The sequence below is a fragment of the Microcaecilia unicolor genome, chromosome 9, assembly GCF_901765095.1.
Source record: "Microcaecilia unicolor chromosome 9, aMicUni1.1, whole genome shotgun sequence".
Lineage (NCBI taxonomy): Eukaryota > Metazoa > Chordata > Amphibia > Gymnophiona > Siphonopidae > Microcaecilia > Microcaecilia unicolor.
Genome location: NC_044039.1, coordinates 37,443,952 through 37,457,096, shown reverse-complemented (window position 1 = coordinate 37,457,096; position 13,145 = coordinate 37,443,952). Strand labels below are relative to the sequence as shown.

Here is a 13,145-nt window from a genome sequence, read left to right as displayed (position 1 = left end):
TTATTTCCATTTACTTTTGGCGCCAAATAAACGTATTTAAACGCCTTACAACCTGACACGCTGTTTGTCTTACATAGACTATGCAGATACGCAACACTTTCTATATATCTCTTCCAGAGTCTTTTTCAAGGTATGTTATTACTCCAACGGAGCTAAAAAGAAAAATGCGCATTTTTGTAATTGAGATATTTTTGGCACGGTTTTTATTTCTTTTATATACTCATCTATTATGCACGGTGGAGACCTGCATACATATTTATTTCATTTCTAATATATTTTATTTATCCAATTTTAATTAAACTTTCAAACTTCGTAATTTGTTTAAAAACTTTTCTAATATGTTTTATAAGTCTTTAACTTTATGGACGTTTCTTTGTTTTTTAATTAGACATCATGATTATACACGCACATATACTCAATTGTAGCTCTGCACAGATATATGCATATATGCATTTATATTCAAATATGGATATTATATATATATATATATGTATGTATGTTTGTATCATTCTTCAGACTACCCATTAGCAATCCATCTTTGAAGCTACGAGGATCTTTTAAGAAAATCTGATAGCAAATCCGTTTTTTAACCCATAAGGATCATTCAAGGTGTGCACGTATATACATCTTTAAATAAATCTTTAATATCTATACTGCTTTATACCAACAGGTTTTACAATACGTATCTCCACTTCAAAAATTTTCTTTTTTAAAAAATTACATTAAAAAAATTACATCGTAATTATTATTTTTTCAATAGATTTTTAATACAAGAACAATATGTTGTCACATAATTGAAAATCACATCGTAATAAACAATTTTCAAATAATGCTGTCATATATGTCAAGTAGATATTATACTTTGGGTCTAAAAATAATTTTTTCCTTAGGTTCCCATGTTATACTTATTACAGAATATTTATTTATTTTATTTTCTTATTTTTTATTCTTATTTTTTTATTTTTTTCTTACTTTCAAACAATACTATTTATGTATTGCACATTTATTCAAATTTATGTTTCTTGTTGGGTATCAATACATTTGATTTATCTAGTAAGTCGTTGTTAATACATGTTAGTATAATGTGAGTCTGACGTCGGTGCCGGGGAAAATGGTAGAGGCTATTATTAAAAACAAAATTACAGAGCACATCCAAGGACAGGGATTACTGAGACCAAGTGAGCACGGCTTTAGTGTGGCGAAATCTTGCCTGACCAATTTACTTCAATTCTTTGAAGGAGTAAACAGACATGTATGTGGACAAAGGGGAGCCGGTTGATATTGTGTATCTGGATTTTCAAAAGGCGTTTGATAAGGTACCTCATGAAAGACTACAGAGGAAATTGGAGGGTCATAGGATAGGAGGAAATGTCCTATTGTGGATTAAAAACTGGCTGAAGGATAGGAAACAGAGAGTGAGGTTAAATGGGCAGTATTCACAATGGAGAAGGGTAGTTAGTGGGGTTCTTCAGGGGTCAGTGCTAGGACCGCTACTTTAAATGATTTAGAGATGGGAGTAACCAGCGAGGTAATTAAATTTGCTGATGACACAAAATTATTCAAAGCCGTTAACTCGCAAGAGGATTGTGAAAATTTACAGAAGGACCTTACGAGACTGGGAGGGTAAATGGCAGATGATGTTTAATATGAACAAGTGCAAGGTGATGCATGTGGGGAAAAAAGAACCCGAATTATAGCTATGTCATGCAAGGTTCCACGTTAGGAGTTACGGACCAAGAAAGGGATCTGAGTGGCATCGTTGATAATACATGGAAACCTTCTGCTCAGTGTGCTGCTGCGGCTAGGAGAGCGAATAGAATGTTGGGTATTATTAGGAAAGGTATGGAGAACAGATGTGAGGATGTTATAATGCCGTTGTATCGCTCCAAGGTGCGAATGCACCTTGAGTATTGTGTTCAATTCTGGTCGCCACATCTCAAGAAAGATATAGTAGAATTGGAAAAGGTGCAGCGAAGGGCGACTAAAATGATAGCGGGGATGGGATGACTTCCCTATGAAGAAAGACTAAGGAGGCTAGGGCTTTTCAGCTTGGAGAAGAGACGGTTGAGGGGAGACATGATAGAGGTATATAAAATAATGATTGGAGTGGAACAGGTGGATGTGAAGCATCTGTTCATGCTTTCCAAAAATACTAGGACTAGGGGGCATGAGATGAAACTACAGCGTACATTTAAAACAAATCTGAGAGAATTTTTCTTCACCCAACGCATAATTAAACTCTGGAATTCGTTGCCAGAGAACATAGTGAAGGCGGTTAGCTTGGCAGAGTTTAAAAAGGGGTTGGACGGTTTCCTAAAGGACAAGTCCATAAACCGCTACTAAATGGACTTGGGAAAAATCCACAATTTTGGGAATAACGTGTATAAAATGTTTGTACGTTTGGGTAGCTTTCCAGATGCCCTTGACCTGGATTGGCCACTGTCGGGGACAGGATGCTGGGCTTGATGGACCTTTGGTCTTTTCCCAGTATGGTATTACTTATGTACTTATTATCTACATATTTTAGGATTTGATGTGGTGTTTGTTTTAATATTATAACATTCAGGATTTGGTTTGGTTTGTATTCTGGATGCATATTAATTTATACATTTTTCAGTATGTCTGTTTGTATACATATTCATAAATTTCCAGATTTAGTTTTTTTATGTTTAACTGTTTATACATAGTGTATTTTATTAATTTATAAAAGTTGTGTATACCTGTTAATACAGGTTTAAAAATATTGTATTCAGTATTTTATTTACATATGTTGATACATGTTTCAAAAATATTAAGTTTATATTTTATCTATTCATTCATCTGTTATGTTTATCATATATGTTGGCGTATGTTTAAAAAAAACATTGTGCTAGTATTAGATTATATTTGTTTAACAATCATTATAGTAACATTAAATTATTTTTGTTTATTTTTATGTTTAAAAAAAAAATTTAGACTCCTGAGGCAGGCCTGTGGCCGAAACACAGTACTATGTCAAGTCTGTGAATAAAGCTGTTTCCTTTATTACTGTAGTCCTGTTTCCCTGGAGTAATTGGTCCATTTCCCACTGCATATTTGACAGAAAAGTCCATAAGCCATTATTAAGATGGACTTGGGAAAGTCCACTGCTTATTTCTTAGATAAGCAACATAAAATCTGTTCTACTGTTCTGGGATCTTGCCTGGTACTTGTAACTTGGATTGGCCACTGTTGGAAAAAGGATACTGGACTTGAGTAGACCATCAGTCGTCCCAGTATGGCAGCTCTTATGTTCCAATTAGAGCATGAGTATGTCAGAATGCGTGGGCTAATGAGTTCCCCCCCCCCCCCCCCCCCCCCACCAGCCTGCCCAGGTCATAATCCCATTTAGGGTTGTAACCCATACTTTGGGAAACCCTTTCTTACTCTGAAGCAGCAGTTCTAATTAGCAGGTTTGTTGCTGAAGGGAATTGCATTTAGCTACACCCTGAGAAAAATGCCAATACTAATAACATCAAACAGTTAAATACCAGACATTCACCAATCTGGAAACTTCATCAAAATATTATTTAACAGTTCTTTCTCCAACTTCAATACCATTTTAGATTGTTCATAAGTAACACCAGGTCCATTGAGCATTTATTTTAAATCATGTTCCATTTGTTAACAAAATCTGATTGGTCTTTAAAGATATGTGGAGCTTTAATATACTCAAGCCTCTAGGAATGTATTCAAGCTTGCAATATTCTAGCAAAGCTGAACAGTTCATATCCAAACGATTAGAGGCTTTAAAGTGTGACAAAAATGTTTCCTATTCTGTGTCTAAACTACTGGAACCTGGAAGAGAGAATTCGGATCCACCGCTCGACAAGTCAGAGGGCTGCATCAGCTGTGAAACTAAATCCTGTGTGCCAGGAACTCACTGCCATTTCTGTACTAAGTAACCTTAATCCTCAATGTTGATAACTGGCAGGCTTATATCACCGGTCTAAATATTGCTAATCAAACAGTTAAAGACCAGACATTCACCAATCTGCACCATTTTGACTAGTACCCAATTTGCAAGAGCTGCTCAGTTGTCCTGTTCCACCTACCCATCAACCAGTTGTCGTAGAGCAGAGATTTGGGGCTCAGCACCGTAGAACTTAATACGTGACTCCAGGTTTTACCTTTCTCTCAATGACTTCAAGACCAAAGCTGCCAAGTTACCCAGTTCCAAGAGGGAGATTTTAGGTCTGCCCTGGATTTCTCACAGTCCCATCCCAATGCACTGACTTTGAGGGACTACAGCTACCACAGTGCTTTGGGATATAAGTTCAAAACCAGGACTGGCCAAAAAGTCTCCCTCCTGGAAGTGGGTAACTTGACAGCTGTATAACACTGCGGCAGCCATCTGAATAAGTTAGGCTTAGTGTTTCTACAAAAAGGTCTAGTGCACCCTCTTAAGAGTACAGAACAGTGTCTCCTGTACTATTTGGTACCTTTTACATGAATGAAGTTCACTAGCAAGAAAGTGTTCAGAAGTAACAAACAGCTCTCCTTGCAGCCTCATAGTCTAACATTCTTAAATTTCATCTTAATAGGCAAGCTGTGGTTAAAGGATCACTCCCGCATCCTTTTGCCTTAACTTTGTTTGGGAATACTCTGTACTGGACAGACTGGAATACACACTCTATCTTGGCTTGTAATAAGTATACTGGGGAAGATCGTCGTGAAGTTCATTCAAACATCTTCTCTCCCATGGACATCCATGCTTTCAACCAGCAGAGGCAGCCAAATGGTAAGTCTGAGTCTTTGTGGTGTGCAGGTTGAAAACAATTTGTAGAATGTTTGAAGTTTTGTTAACATAGGTGTTAACTCGACTGTCTTTTTTTTTTTTCTATATAGAGTTGGTACAAGGCAGTGGGACAAGGGTGCAGTTATGTTTTTTTTTTTTTTTTTAATATCCTAACATTATCGTCATCCTTTCACATTTTGCTAAGAATGTACATTTTGCCTTGGTGGAGAAAGCTAGAATAGCCCTGGAAGTTGCCAGGTATTTGAGACAATGGTGCACTTGTTTCCTTCGTTTTGTGAATATCTGAGCAGTTCTTTTCAGTTATACTCTCCAACAATCATGACCTACGGGCACTATTGCCCTGGGAGTGTAATTAAATCTAGCAGCTAAAACAAAATAGAGATGATGCATCATAGTACTTTCTATCCCACGTCTTCTCCTTGCAGTGGAAAATTGGCAGCGACATCAGCTCCTGTAAAATATCACTTCTGGGCATAGCACATCAAGTTTGGGTGGAGGGGACAGTAGGGCAGGCAGGGTCCAATGAAGAGATTTTTTGAGGAGTGGTGTAATCACAGTATGTGCAGGAGGAACAGTTGCAGTGGAAAGTGATTGATTGAGGATATGACAAATAGAGGTAATGACAGCAGAGGGAGAGAGCTGAGGAGCTGGAATGGGATCAGAGGAATAGGTAGTGAGTTTGAAGGAGAAGAGCAGATGCATGGTTTTCTTCTCTGTGTTTTAGAAAAGATGGAAGGGAACAAAGTGGGGAAGAGAGAGAGATGGCCTGGAGAATCATGAACCATGTCATGAAAGTAGTCCACCATGGTCTGGACAAAATTAAAGGAGAGATTGGAGATGGAGGCACTTAGAGGGACTTAAGTGTGGCAAAGAGCTGGTGAGATTTGGAGGCAAGGGAGTTTGTCATAGACACAGAATCTTGCTTTATGAGTGCAGTAGACTAGAAGAAGCTTGGCATGAATATGAAACATATAAAGCCAGCATGGGTGTGGGATTTCAGTCAGAGGTGCTCAGCAGAGTGGGTTTAGGAGTGAGAGCAAATTCTAGAGATGAGTCAGGGCTGGCGTTTAGTCTGCATTTTAGAGTGGGTAAAAGAAGGAGCAAGAATGTGCAAAACAGAGGAGAGTATAATGTAATTGGAAGAGACTGCTTAATTGAGACACAGATAATAAAGTGGATGAGGAGTGATGACAGCAGGGGCGTAGCTATGGGGGCCACGGGGGCCTGGGCCCCCACAAATTTCGTCTGGGCCCCTGGTTTGGCTGGTGGGGGTCCCCAACCCCCGCCAGCTAAAGCCTTTTTCAGCGCCGGTCTCTGGCGCAGCTGCGTTCGCTGCCCTGCTCTTCTTTCTTCTTGCTCCTCCTCTGCACGCTGACGCTCCTCAGTTCCACGTAAAGGAGCATCAGCGTGCACAGGAGGAGCAAGAAGAAGAAAGAGCACGCGGGGCAGTGATTGCGGTTGCACCGGAGACCAGCGCTGAAGGCTATGGCTGGCGGGGGTTGGGGACCCCCGCCAGCAAAGGTATTTGTGAGGCGGGCGGAGGCGAGGCAGGGGGGGGGGGGGTGGCGGCAGCACTCAAAATGTGCTCCCAACCTCTGGCTCTGGTCCCCTCCCACCATAAGGTCTGTCTGGATGACAGTGGTAGAGAAGTGCATAGGTCAGTAGTCTGGAGATTCCTAAATGTGGAGGTGGTAACTAGATGAAACTGGTAGAGGGTTCTTAAGCATGAAATGTATTAGATAATTGAGAATAAGAACTGAGGTAAAGTTTGATAGCACTTGAAGAGAGGGATTAGTTTGAGGCATTTGGCCATTCTAGTGAGAAGGGGCATTAGGGAATTGTTGGCTAACTGAGAAGGCTAAAGGAGGGAGCTTTGAGACATAATAGTCAGAGGGGTCATCAGCATGAAATGAAGGAAGTAGAATTGGTTCAAAAGAAGGAATGCCAGGAGTTGAACTGTCTGAGAAAGTATTGGGGGAGGGGCAGCTAGTTGATAAATGACAGTTATGTGGAGAGAGAATGGAGTAAATAGGTGGATAGAATAAATCCCCAAGGATGCAAAGGAATGAGACTGAACTGAAAGAAGGGGTTGAATCCACAATAAGGGGAGAGTAGCAGCCTAGCACGAGGTGAGAGGAGTACAGGAGTAAAGGTAACCTCCATGACAGAAGGCAGAAACTGAAGCAGAGCCCTCAGGAGAAAACCACATGTCAGTTAAAGCAACAAGATGTAGAGTATTGGGGGTGGGGGAGGTTAATGAATGCAAGTAAGCTGGTTGACAATAGATTGGACACTCCATAGGGAAAATTAGAAATGGAGAGGAAGAACAGGAAGGAGACGGATGGGAATAAAATTAATAGGGTTATGGTTTGATATGCATAGATGGGCTAAGAGTTACTTTGGGGAGTCAGGATTTGGATTGATGTCCCCAGCTGAGGAAATGAGAGAAATATGAGAATACAGAGAAGAGAAGGGGATGTGTGATGAGAATGGAAATGGCTGGATGAGAGAAAAAACTGACGCTTGGGGTGTCAGAAGCAGAAACTTAGCCGGGTCATGATGGACTTGGGGTTCACAGCGAAAAAAAACAACGAACACACACTCCACAGTACACTGTAGCACAGACACAATAACAGTGAAGTGTTTGATGTGATGGCAGAAAATTCTTTATTCAATCTTCAAATGAGACTCGCTGGGCTGCGTTTCGGCCCACAGGCCTGCATCAGGAATCAATAACTAGAACACATTAAAATGTCACATAAATTCATAAATAAAATATATCAAAATAATCATGGACATATGGTGATCAAATTAACTTACCAGACTGAAAATAACACTGTAAATAATGTGAATATTGGGGTTCACCATGGAAAAGCTAGGAGGAGTATGCAGATGGACTGCAACCTCCCCAACATGTTGATTGTGGTAATTCTGAACACTAAAAATGATATTCCTCAGCATTCCTCCAGACCAGCCCAGAATGACTGATAGGTTATGCACACCTACCAGCAGGTGGAGCCTGAGAAGACTGATTTTGAGCCAGCCAATAAGAGCCCTGCTCACCCCCCCCCCCCCCCCCCGGAAGCTTCAGTATACTCAGTCTCCAGCAGGTGGTAGATGTGGTGAGCCCCATGGTCTCTGAAGTTCTCCTTTTCTGATTGTCTTTCTCATTTCTGCCTTTAAAAAAAAAGGTCTTATTGGACACAATTTCAGCAAAAAAACTTTCACCGTGATAGCAATAGTGAGCTGAATATTTTTGAACATCTAATCAAAATATTGAACGGTATCCATTCTGTTAATCCTACTTATCTTTGTCTTTTTTATGTCTTTTTTATTTATTTTTTCTTTTTTCTTCTTTTTTCTATATTAGACTCAAAGCAGAGAAAAAGACCTCATTAGTCCTTGCATGGCGTTACTGTGCTTAATGTGCTCAAACGCCAGCGTCTCTTGGACTCCGTTATAATCCTCGGTCTTAAAAAAACTCTGCTTATATATAGTGAATAATGAATATAATAATCAACAATGATAGCCAATCGTGATATTTCTTTCCTCTAAAATCTAATGTTATAAACAATACTTAATGTTACTTAGCTTTGTATCTTGCCCTACGGGGCTCTCCGTTTCGCTATATGTAATAAGCTTCTTCAGGGGGCCAAGCAACCTTTTGGCTAATCACGATATCTTATAGCATGGCGTCTCATAGTAGCAGAGACGCCATGCTATAAGATATCGTGATTAGCCAAAAGGTTGCTTGGCCCCCTGAAGAAGCTTATTACATATAGCGAAACGGAGAGCCCCGTAGGGCAAGATACAAAGCTAAGTAACATTAAGTATTGTTTATAACATTAGATTTTAGAGGAAAGAAATATCACGATTGGCTATCATTGTTGATTATTATATTCATTATTCACTATATATAAGCAGAGTTTTTTTAAGACCGAGGATTATAACGGAGTCCAAGAGACGCTGGCGTTTGAGCACATTAAGCACAGTAACGCCATGCAAGGACTAATGAGGTCTTTTTCTCTGCTTTGAGTCTAATATAGAAAAAAGAAGAAAAAAGAAAAAATAAATAAAAAAGACATAAAAAAGACAAAGATAAGTAGGATTAACAGAATGGATACCGTTCAATATTTTGATTAGATGTTTAAAAAAAAAGGGACAGGATTATAATAATTATCTTATTTAAGGAATTTATAGATTACTGTTTGTTTCCTCAGCCCCGCATTTGTGCGCCGTTAGGTTACTTTGCTAGCAGTGGCCGAGGCCCGCGGGGGTTCTCTGATTCCTTGGGGGTGCTAAATTCGGGTGGCCGAGTCCCTCCTCCCATCTATCCTTGAGCTTTCCCTGAGTGCCTGTGGGCCCAGGGTGGACTTTGGTCTGTTGCTGGTCTCAACCGCTTTGAGGGAAGGGTGTTTGCAGAGTCACTGGGAACAGCCACTGTTGGGAGGTGGGGGGAACAGTTGCTCTTGGAAGCGCTGTTTATTCAGCAGGGCAGTGCAGTTGTTTACCCTGATTTCACGGCTGCAGAATCTTGGGCTCTGGGTAGTGTTCAAGTGCCTCCTCCTCCTTTAGGGCAGAGAGTAGAAAAAAGGATTCCTTTTTGCTGCCGCTTAGGTTTGCCTTTTTCATTGGTACGCTGAACCCTTGGAGTTGTATAAAAAGAAACCAAAATGGTGCTGTTTTCGGTTTTGAATTTGGAGACGTTCTTTGGAGCAGTCATTTTTCGTCAGGAATCTCTGCCATTTTAAATGCACTGGTTGTGGAGTGTCCGGGGAGGCTCTTGCAGCTGACAGCTACTGATCCGATAAACTCTTTTGATATGCAGGATTATCAATAGAAATCAAACAAAATAAAACATGGAAAAGAAAATAAGATGATACCTTTTTTATTGGACATAACTTAATATATTTCTTGATTAGCTTTCGAAGGTTGCCCTTCTTCGTCAGATCGGAAATAAGCAAATGTGTTAGTTGATAGTATATATAAGTGAAGCTTCAAAGCATTTCAATGCAGAACCTTGTCAAAGACTTTGCTAAAATGTAAGTACCCCCTTGCTTTGGACCATTTGCTGGGTCTGGGTCTAGTGGCAGTGTTCTGCCCGGCTCGTTTGTCTTCTGGCTTGATTCTGGTGAAGCAGCTGCTAAGGCTTTGACGATTTTTCTATGGAAGTGATGGTTAAGGGACTTACTTCCTTGCATCGTTCTGCTTCTTTGCCTTCTGTCATAGATTGGGAAGTTCAGGAGATCAGGAGGATATTGCAGTGGTTCTGTTTCAGTCCCTGCCGTGGATTACTGCTCTGCTACTTCCCATCAGTCATTCTGGGCCGATCTGGAGGGACGCTAAGGAAAGAGAAAGTAGGTCCTACGTGCTTATTTGCTTTCCTTTAGTTCCTACAGACTGGCCCAGAACTCTTCCTATACGGTATCCTATTTGTTTTCGCTGCTGTTCAGTGATTTGCTGGTTGTTAGTTCCGTTCGCTCTTGTCTCTGTGGGGAGCTATTTGATTGGGGAAAAAAAGAAAGCAAAGAAAACAAATATTACTACTACTACTTACTACTACTTATCATTTCTAAAGTGCTACTAGACGTACGCAGCGCTGTACACTTGAACATGAAGAGACAGAGCTTACAATCTAATTAGGACAGACAAACAGGACAAATAAGAGATAAGGGAATATTAAAGTGAGGATGATAAAATAAGGGTTCTGAACAAGTGAATAGGGGTTAGGAGTTAAAAGCAGCATCAAAAAGGCAGTTTTTAGCTTAGATTTGAAGACGGCCAGAGATGGAGCTTGACGTACCGGCTCAGGAAGTCTATTCCAGGCATATGGTGCAGCAAGATAAAAGGAACGGAGTCTGGAGTTAGCGGTGGAGGAGAAGGGTGCAAATAAGAGAGATTTACCCAGTGAACAGAGTTCCCGGTGAGGAATGTAGGGAGAGATGAGAGTGGAGAGGTACTGAGGAGCTGCAGAGTGAATGCACTTATAGGTCAATAAGAGGAGTTTGAACTGTATGCGGAAACGGATAGGAAGCCAGTGAAGTGACTTGAGAGGGCTAATATGAGCATAACGACACTGGCGTAATATTAGTCATGCAGCAGAATTTTGAACAGATTGAAGAGGAGAGAGATGGCTAAGTGGGAGACCTGTGTTCAGAAGCAAGTTGCAATAGTCTAAGCGAGAGGTGAAAAGAATGTGGATGAGGGTTCTGGCAGTGTGCTCAGAAAGGAAAGGGCGAATTTTGGTGATGATATGGAGAAAGAAACGACAGTTTTTAGCAGTCTGCTGAATATGTGCGGAGAAGGAGAGGGGGAGTCGAAGATGACCCAAGGTTGCGAGCTGAGGAGACAGGAATGATGAGTGTGTTATCCACAGAAATAGAGAATGGGGCAGGAGGAGAGGTTGGTTTAGGGGGAAAGATAAGAAGCTCAGTCTTGGTCATGTTTAGTTTCAGATGGCACTGAGACTTCCAGGCAGCAGTGTCAGACAGGCAGGCTGATACTTTGGCCTGGATTTCGGCTGAGATTTCTGGTGTGGAGAGATAGATCTGGGAGTCATCAGCGTAAAGATGATACTGAAAACCTTGGGATGAGATCAGAGTACCAAGGGAAGAAGTATAGATGGAGAAAAGAAGAGGTCCCAGGACAGATCCCTGAGGTACACCAACTGACAGTGGGATAGAAGTAGAGGAGGATCCACTAGAGTATACACTAAAGGTACGCTGGGAGAGATAAGAAGAAAACCAGGAAAGAACAGAGTCCTGAAATCCAAGTGAGGACAGCGTATCAAGGAGTAGGCTGGGATCAACAGTGTCAAAAGCAGCAGATCGAGAAGGTTGAGGGTAGAGGAGAGACCTTTGGATCTGGCCAGGAATAGATCATTGGAGACTTTAGCAAGCGCTGTTTCGGTTGAATGAAGGGGGCGAAAGCCAGATTGAAGTGGATCAAGAATAGCTTGAGATGAAAGAAAGTCAAGGCAATGGCAGTGAACAGCACGTTTAAGAATCTTGGATAGGAAAGGGAGGAGGGAGATGGGGCGATAGTTGTAAGGGCAGGTAGGGTCCAATGAAGGTTCTTTAAGGAGTGGTGTGACTACAGTGTGATTGAAGGCATCAGGAACAGTCGCAGTGGACAGTGAAAGATTGAGGATATGACAGATAAAAGGGATGACAGTAGGAGAGAGAGTGTTAAGTAGATGGGTGGAAATAGGATCAGAGAAACAGGTAGTTAGTTTCAAGGAGGAAATAAGATGTGTAGTTTCCTCTTCAGTGATTTAAGAAAAGGCAGAAAAGGAGGCAGGGGTTGGAGGGTTGAGAGAATGGACTAAGGGAAGGAGAGGTGGAGGTGACCTGGTTGAGAATTCAAGTTTAATCTTGTGAACCTTATTATGAAAGAACTCGTAGTCTCGGGGGAAAGTGAAGCGGGGGTTGGAGGTGAAGGCAATTTGAGGAGAAAGTTCAGTGTGGTAAAGAGACGTCGAGGGTTTGAGCCAAGAGAATTTGTCAACTGGATATAGTAGTCCTGTTTGACAAGTAAAAGAGCAGACTGGAAGGAGGTCAGCAAGAATTTGAAATGTATGAAGTCAACATGGGCACGGGATTTCAGCCAAAGGCGTTTGGCAAAGCGGGCACAGGAACGTAGGTAATGGATTCTAGAGGTCAGCCAAGACTGGGGTTTGGTACGTTTTACAGAACGGGGAATAGGAGGAGCGAGAGTATCCAGAGCAGAGGACAGAATAGTATTATAGGAAGAGACAGCCTCATTGACAGACTTGGATAACATAGTGGTAGAGAAGAGATTTGAAGCACTGGAGGACAGAGTTGAAGGGTCAATAGCCTGAAGATTCCTATATGTATTGGTTAAGATTGGTCGGGACTGGGGAGGAGGGTATTTAAGTGTGAAAGTTATCAGATGATGGTCAGAGAGGGGAAGAGTTGAGGCACAGAAACTGGAGAGTGAGCAGTTTGAGAAGAGGATAAGATCAAGACAGTGGCCATTCTGGTGAGTGGGGACAGTGGAGCACAGTTGAAGATTGAAAGAGGATGTTAAAGCAAGAAACTGAGAAGCATACGAGTCAGAGGGATCATTAGCATGAATGTTAAAATCCCGAAGAATGAGGGAAGGAGATGAAGGTTCAAGAAAGAAGGAAAGCCAGGCATCAAAGTCAATGAGAAAGGAAGAAAGGGACTTATCAGGGGGTCGATAAATGACTGCTACTCGGAGAGGCAGAGGAGCAAATAGACGGATGGAGTGGACTTTGAAGGAAGAAAAACAGTGAGACTGAGGTGGAAGAAGAGGTTGAAATCTACAAGAGGGTGAAAGTAGTAGCCCGACACCACCTCCGCGGCCAACCGGGCGAGAAGTATGA

The 13,145-nt window shown here is 41.4% G+C and overlaps 1 protein-coding gene across 1 annotated transcript in view; it reads left to right on the top strand.

Moving 5' to 3' along the window:
- Positions 1 to 13,145, top strand: part of LRP6 (LDL receptor related protein 6) — a 280,419-nt gene that overhangs the window by 117,427 nt on the left and 149,847 nt on the right. Inside the window, exon 4 of the mRNA XM_030214121.1 lies at positions 4,563 to 4,759. Coding sequence (XP_030069981.1) covers positions 4,563 to 4,759 — 197 coding nt within the window. The remainder of the gene's footprint in view (positions 1 to 4,562; positions 4,760 to 13,145) is intronic.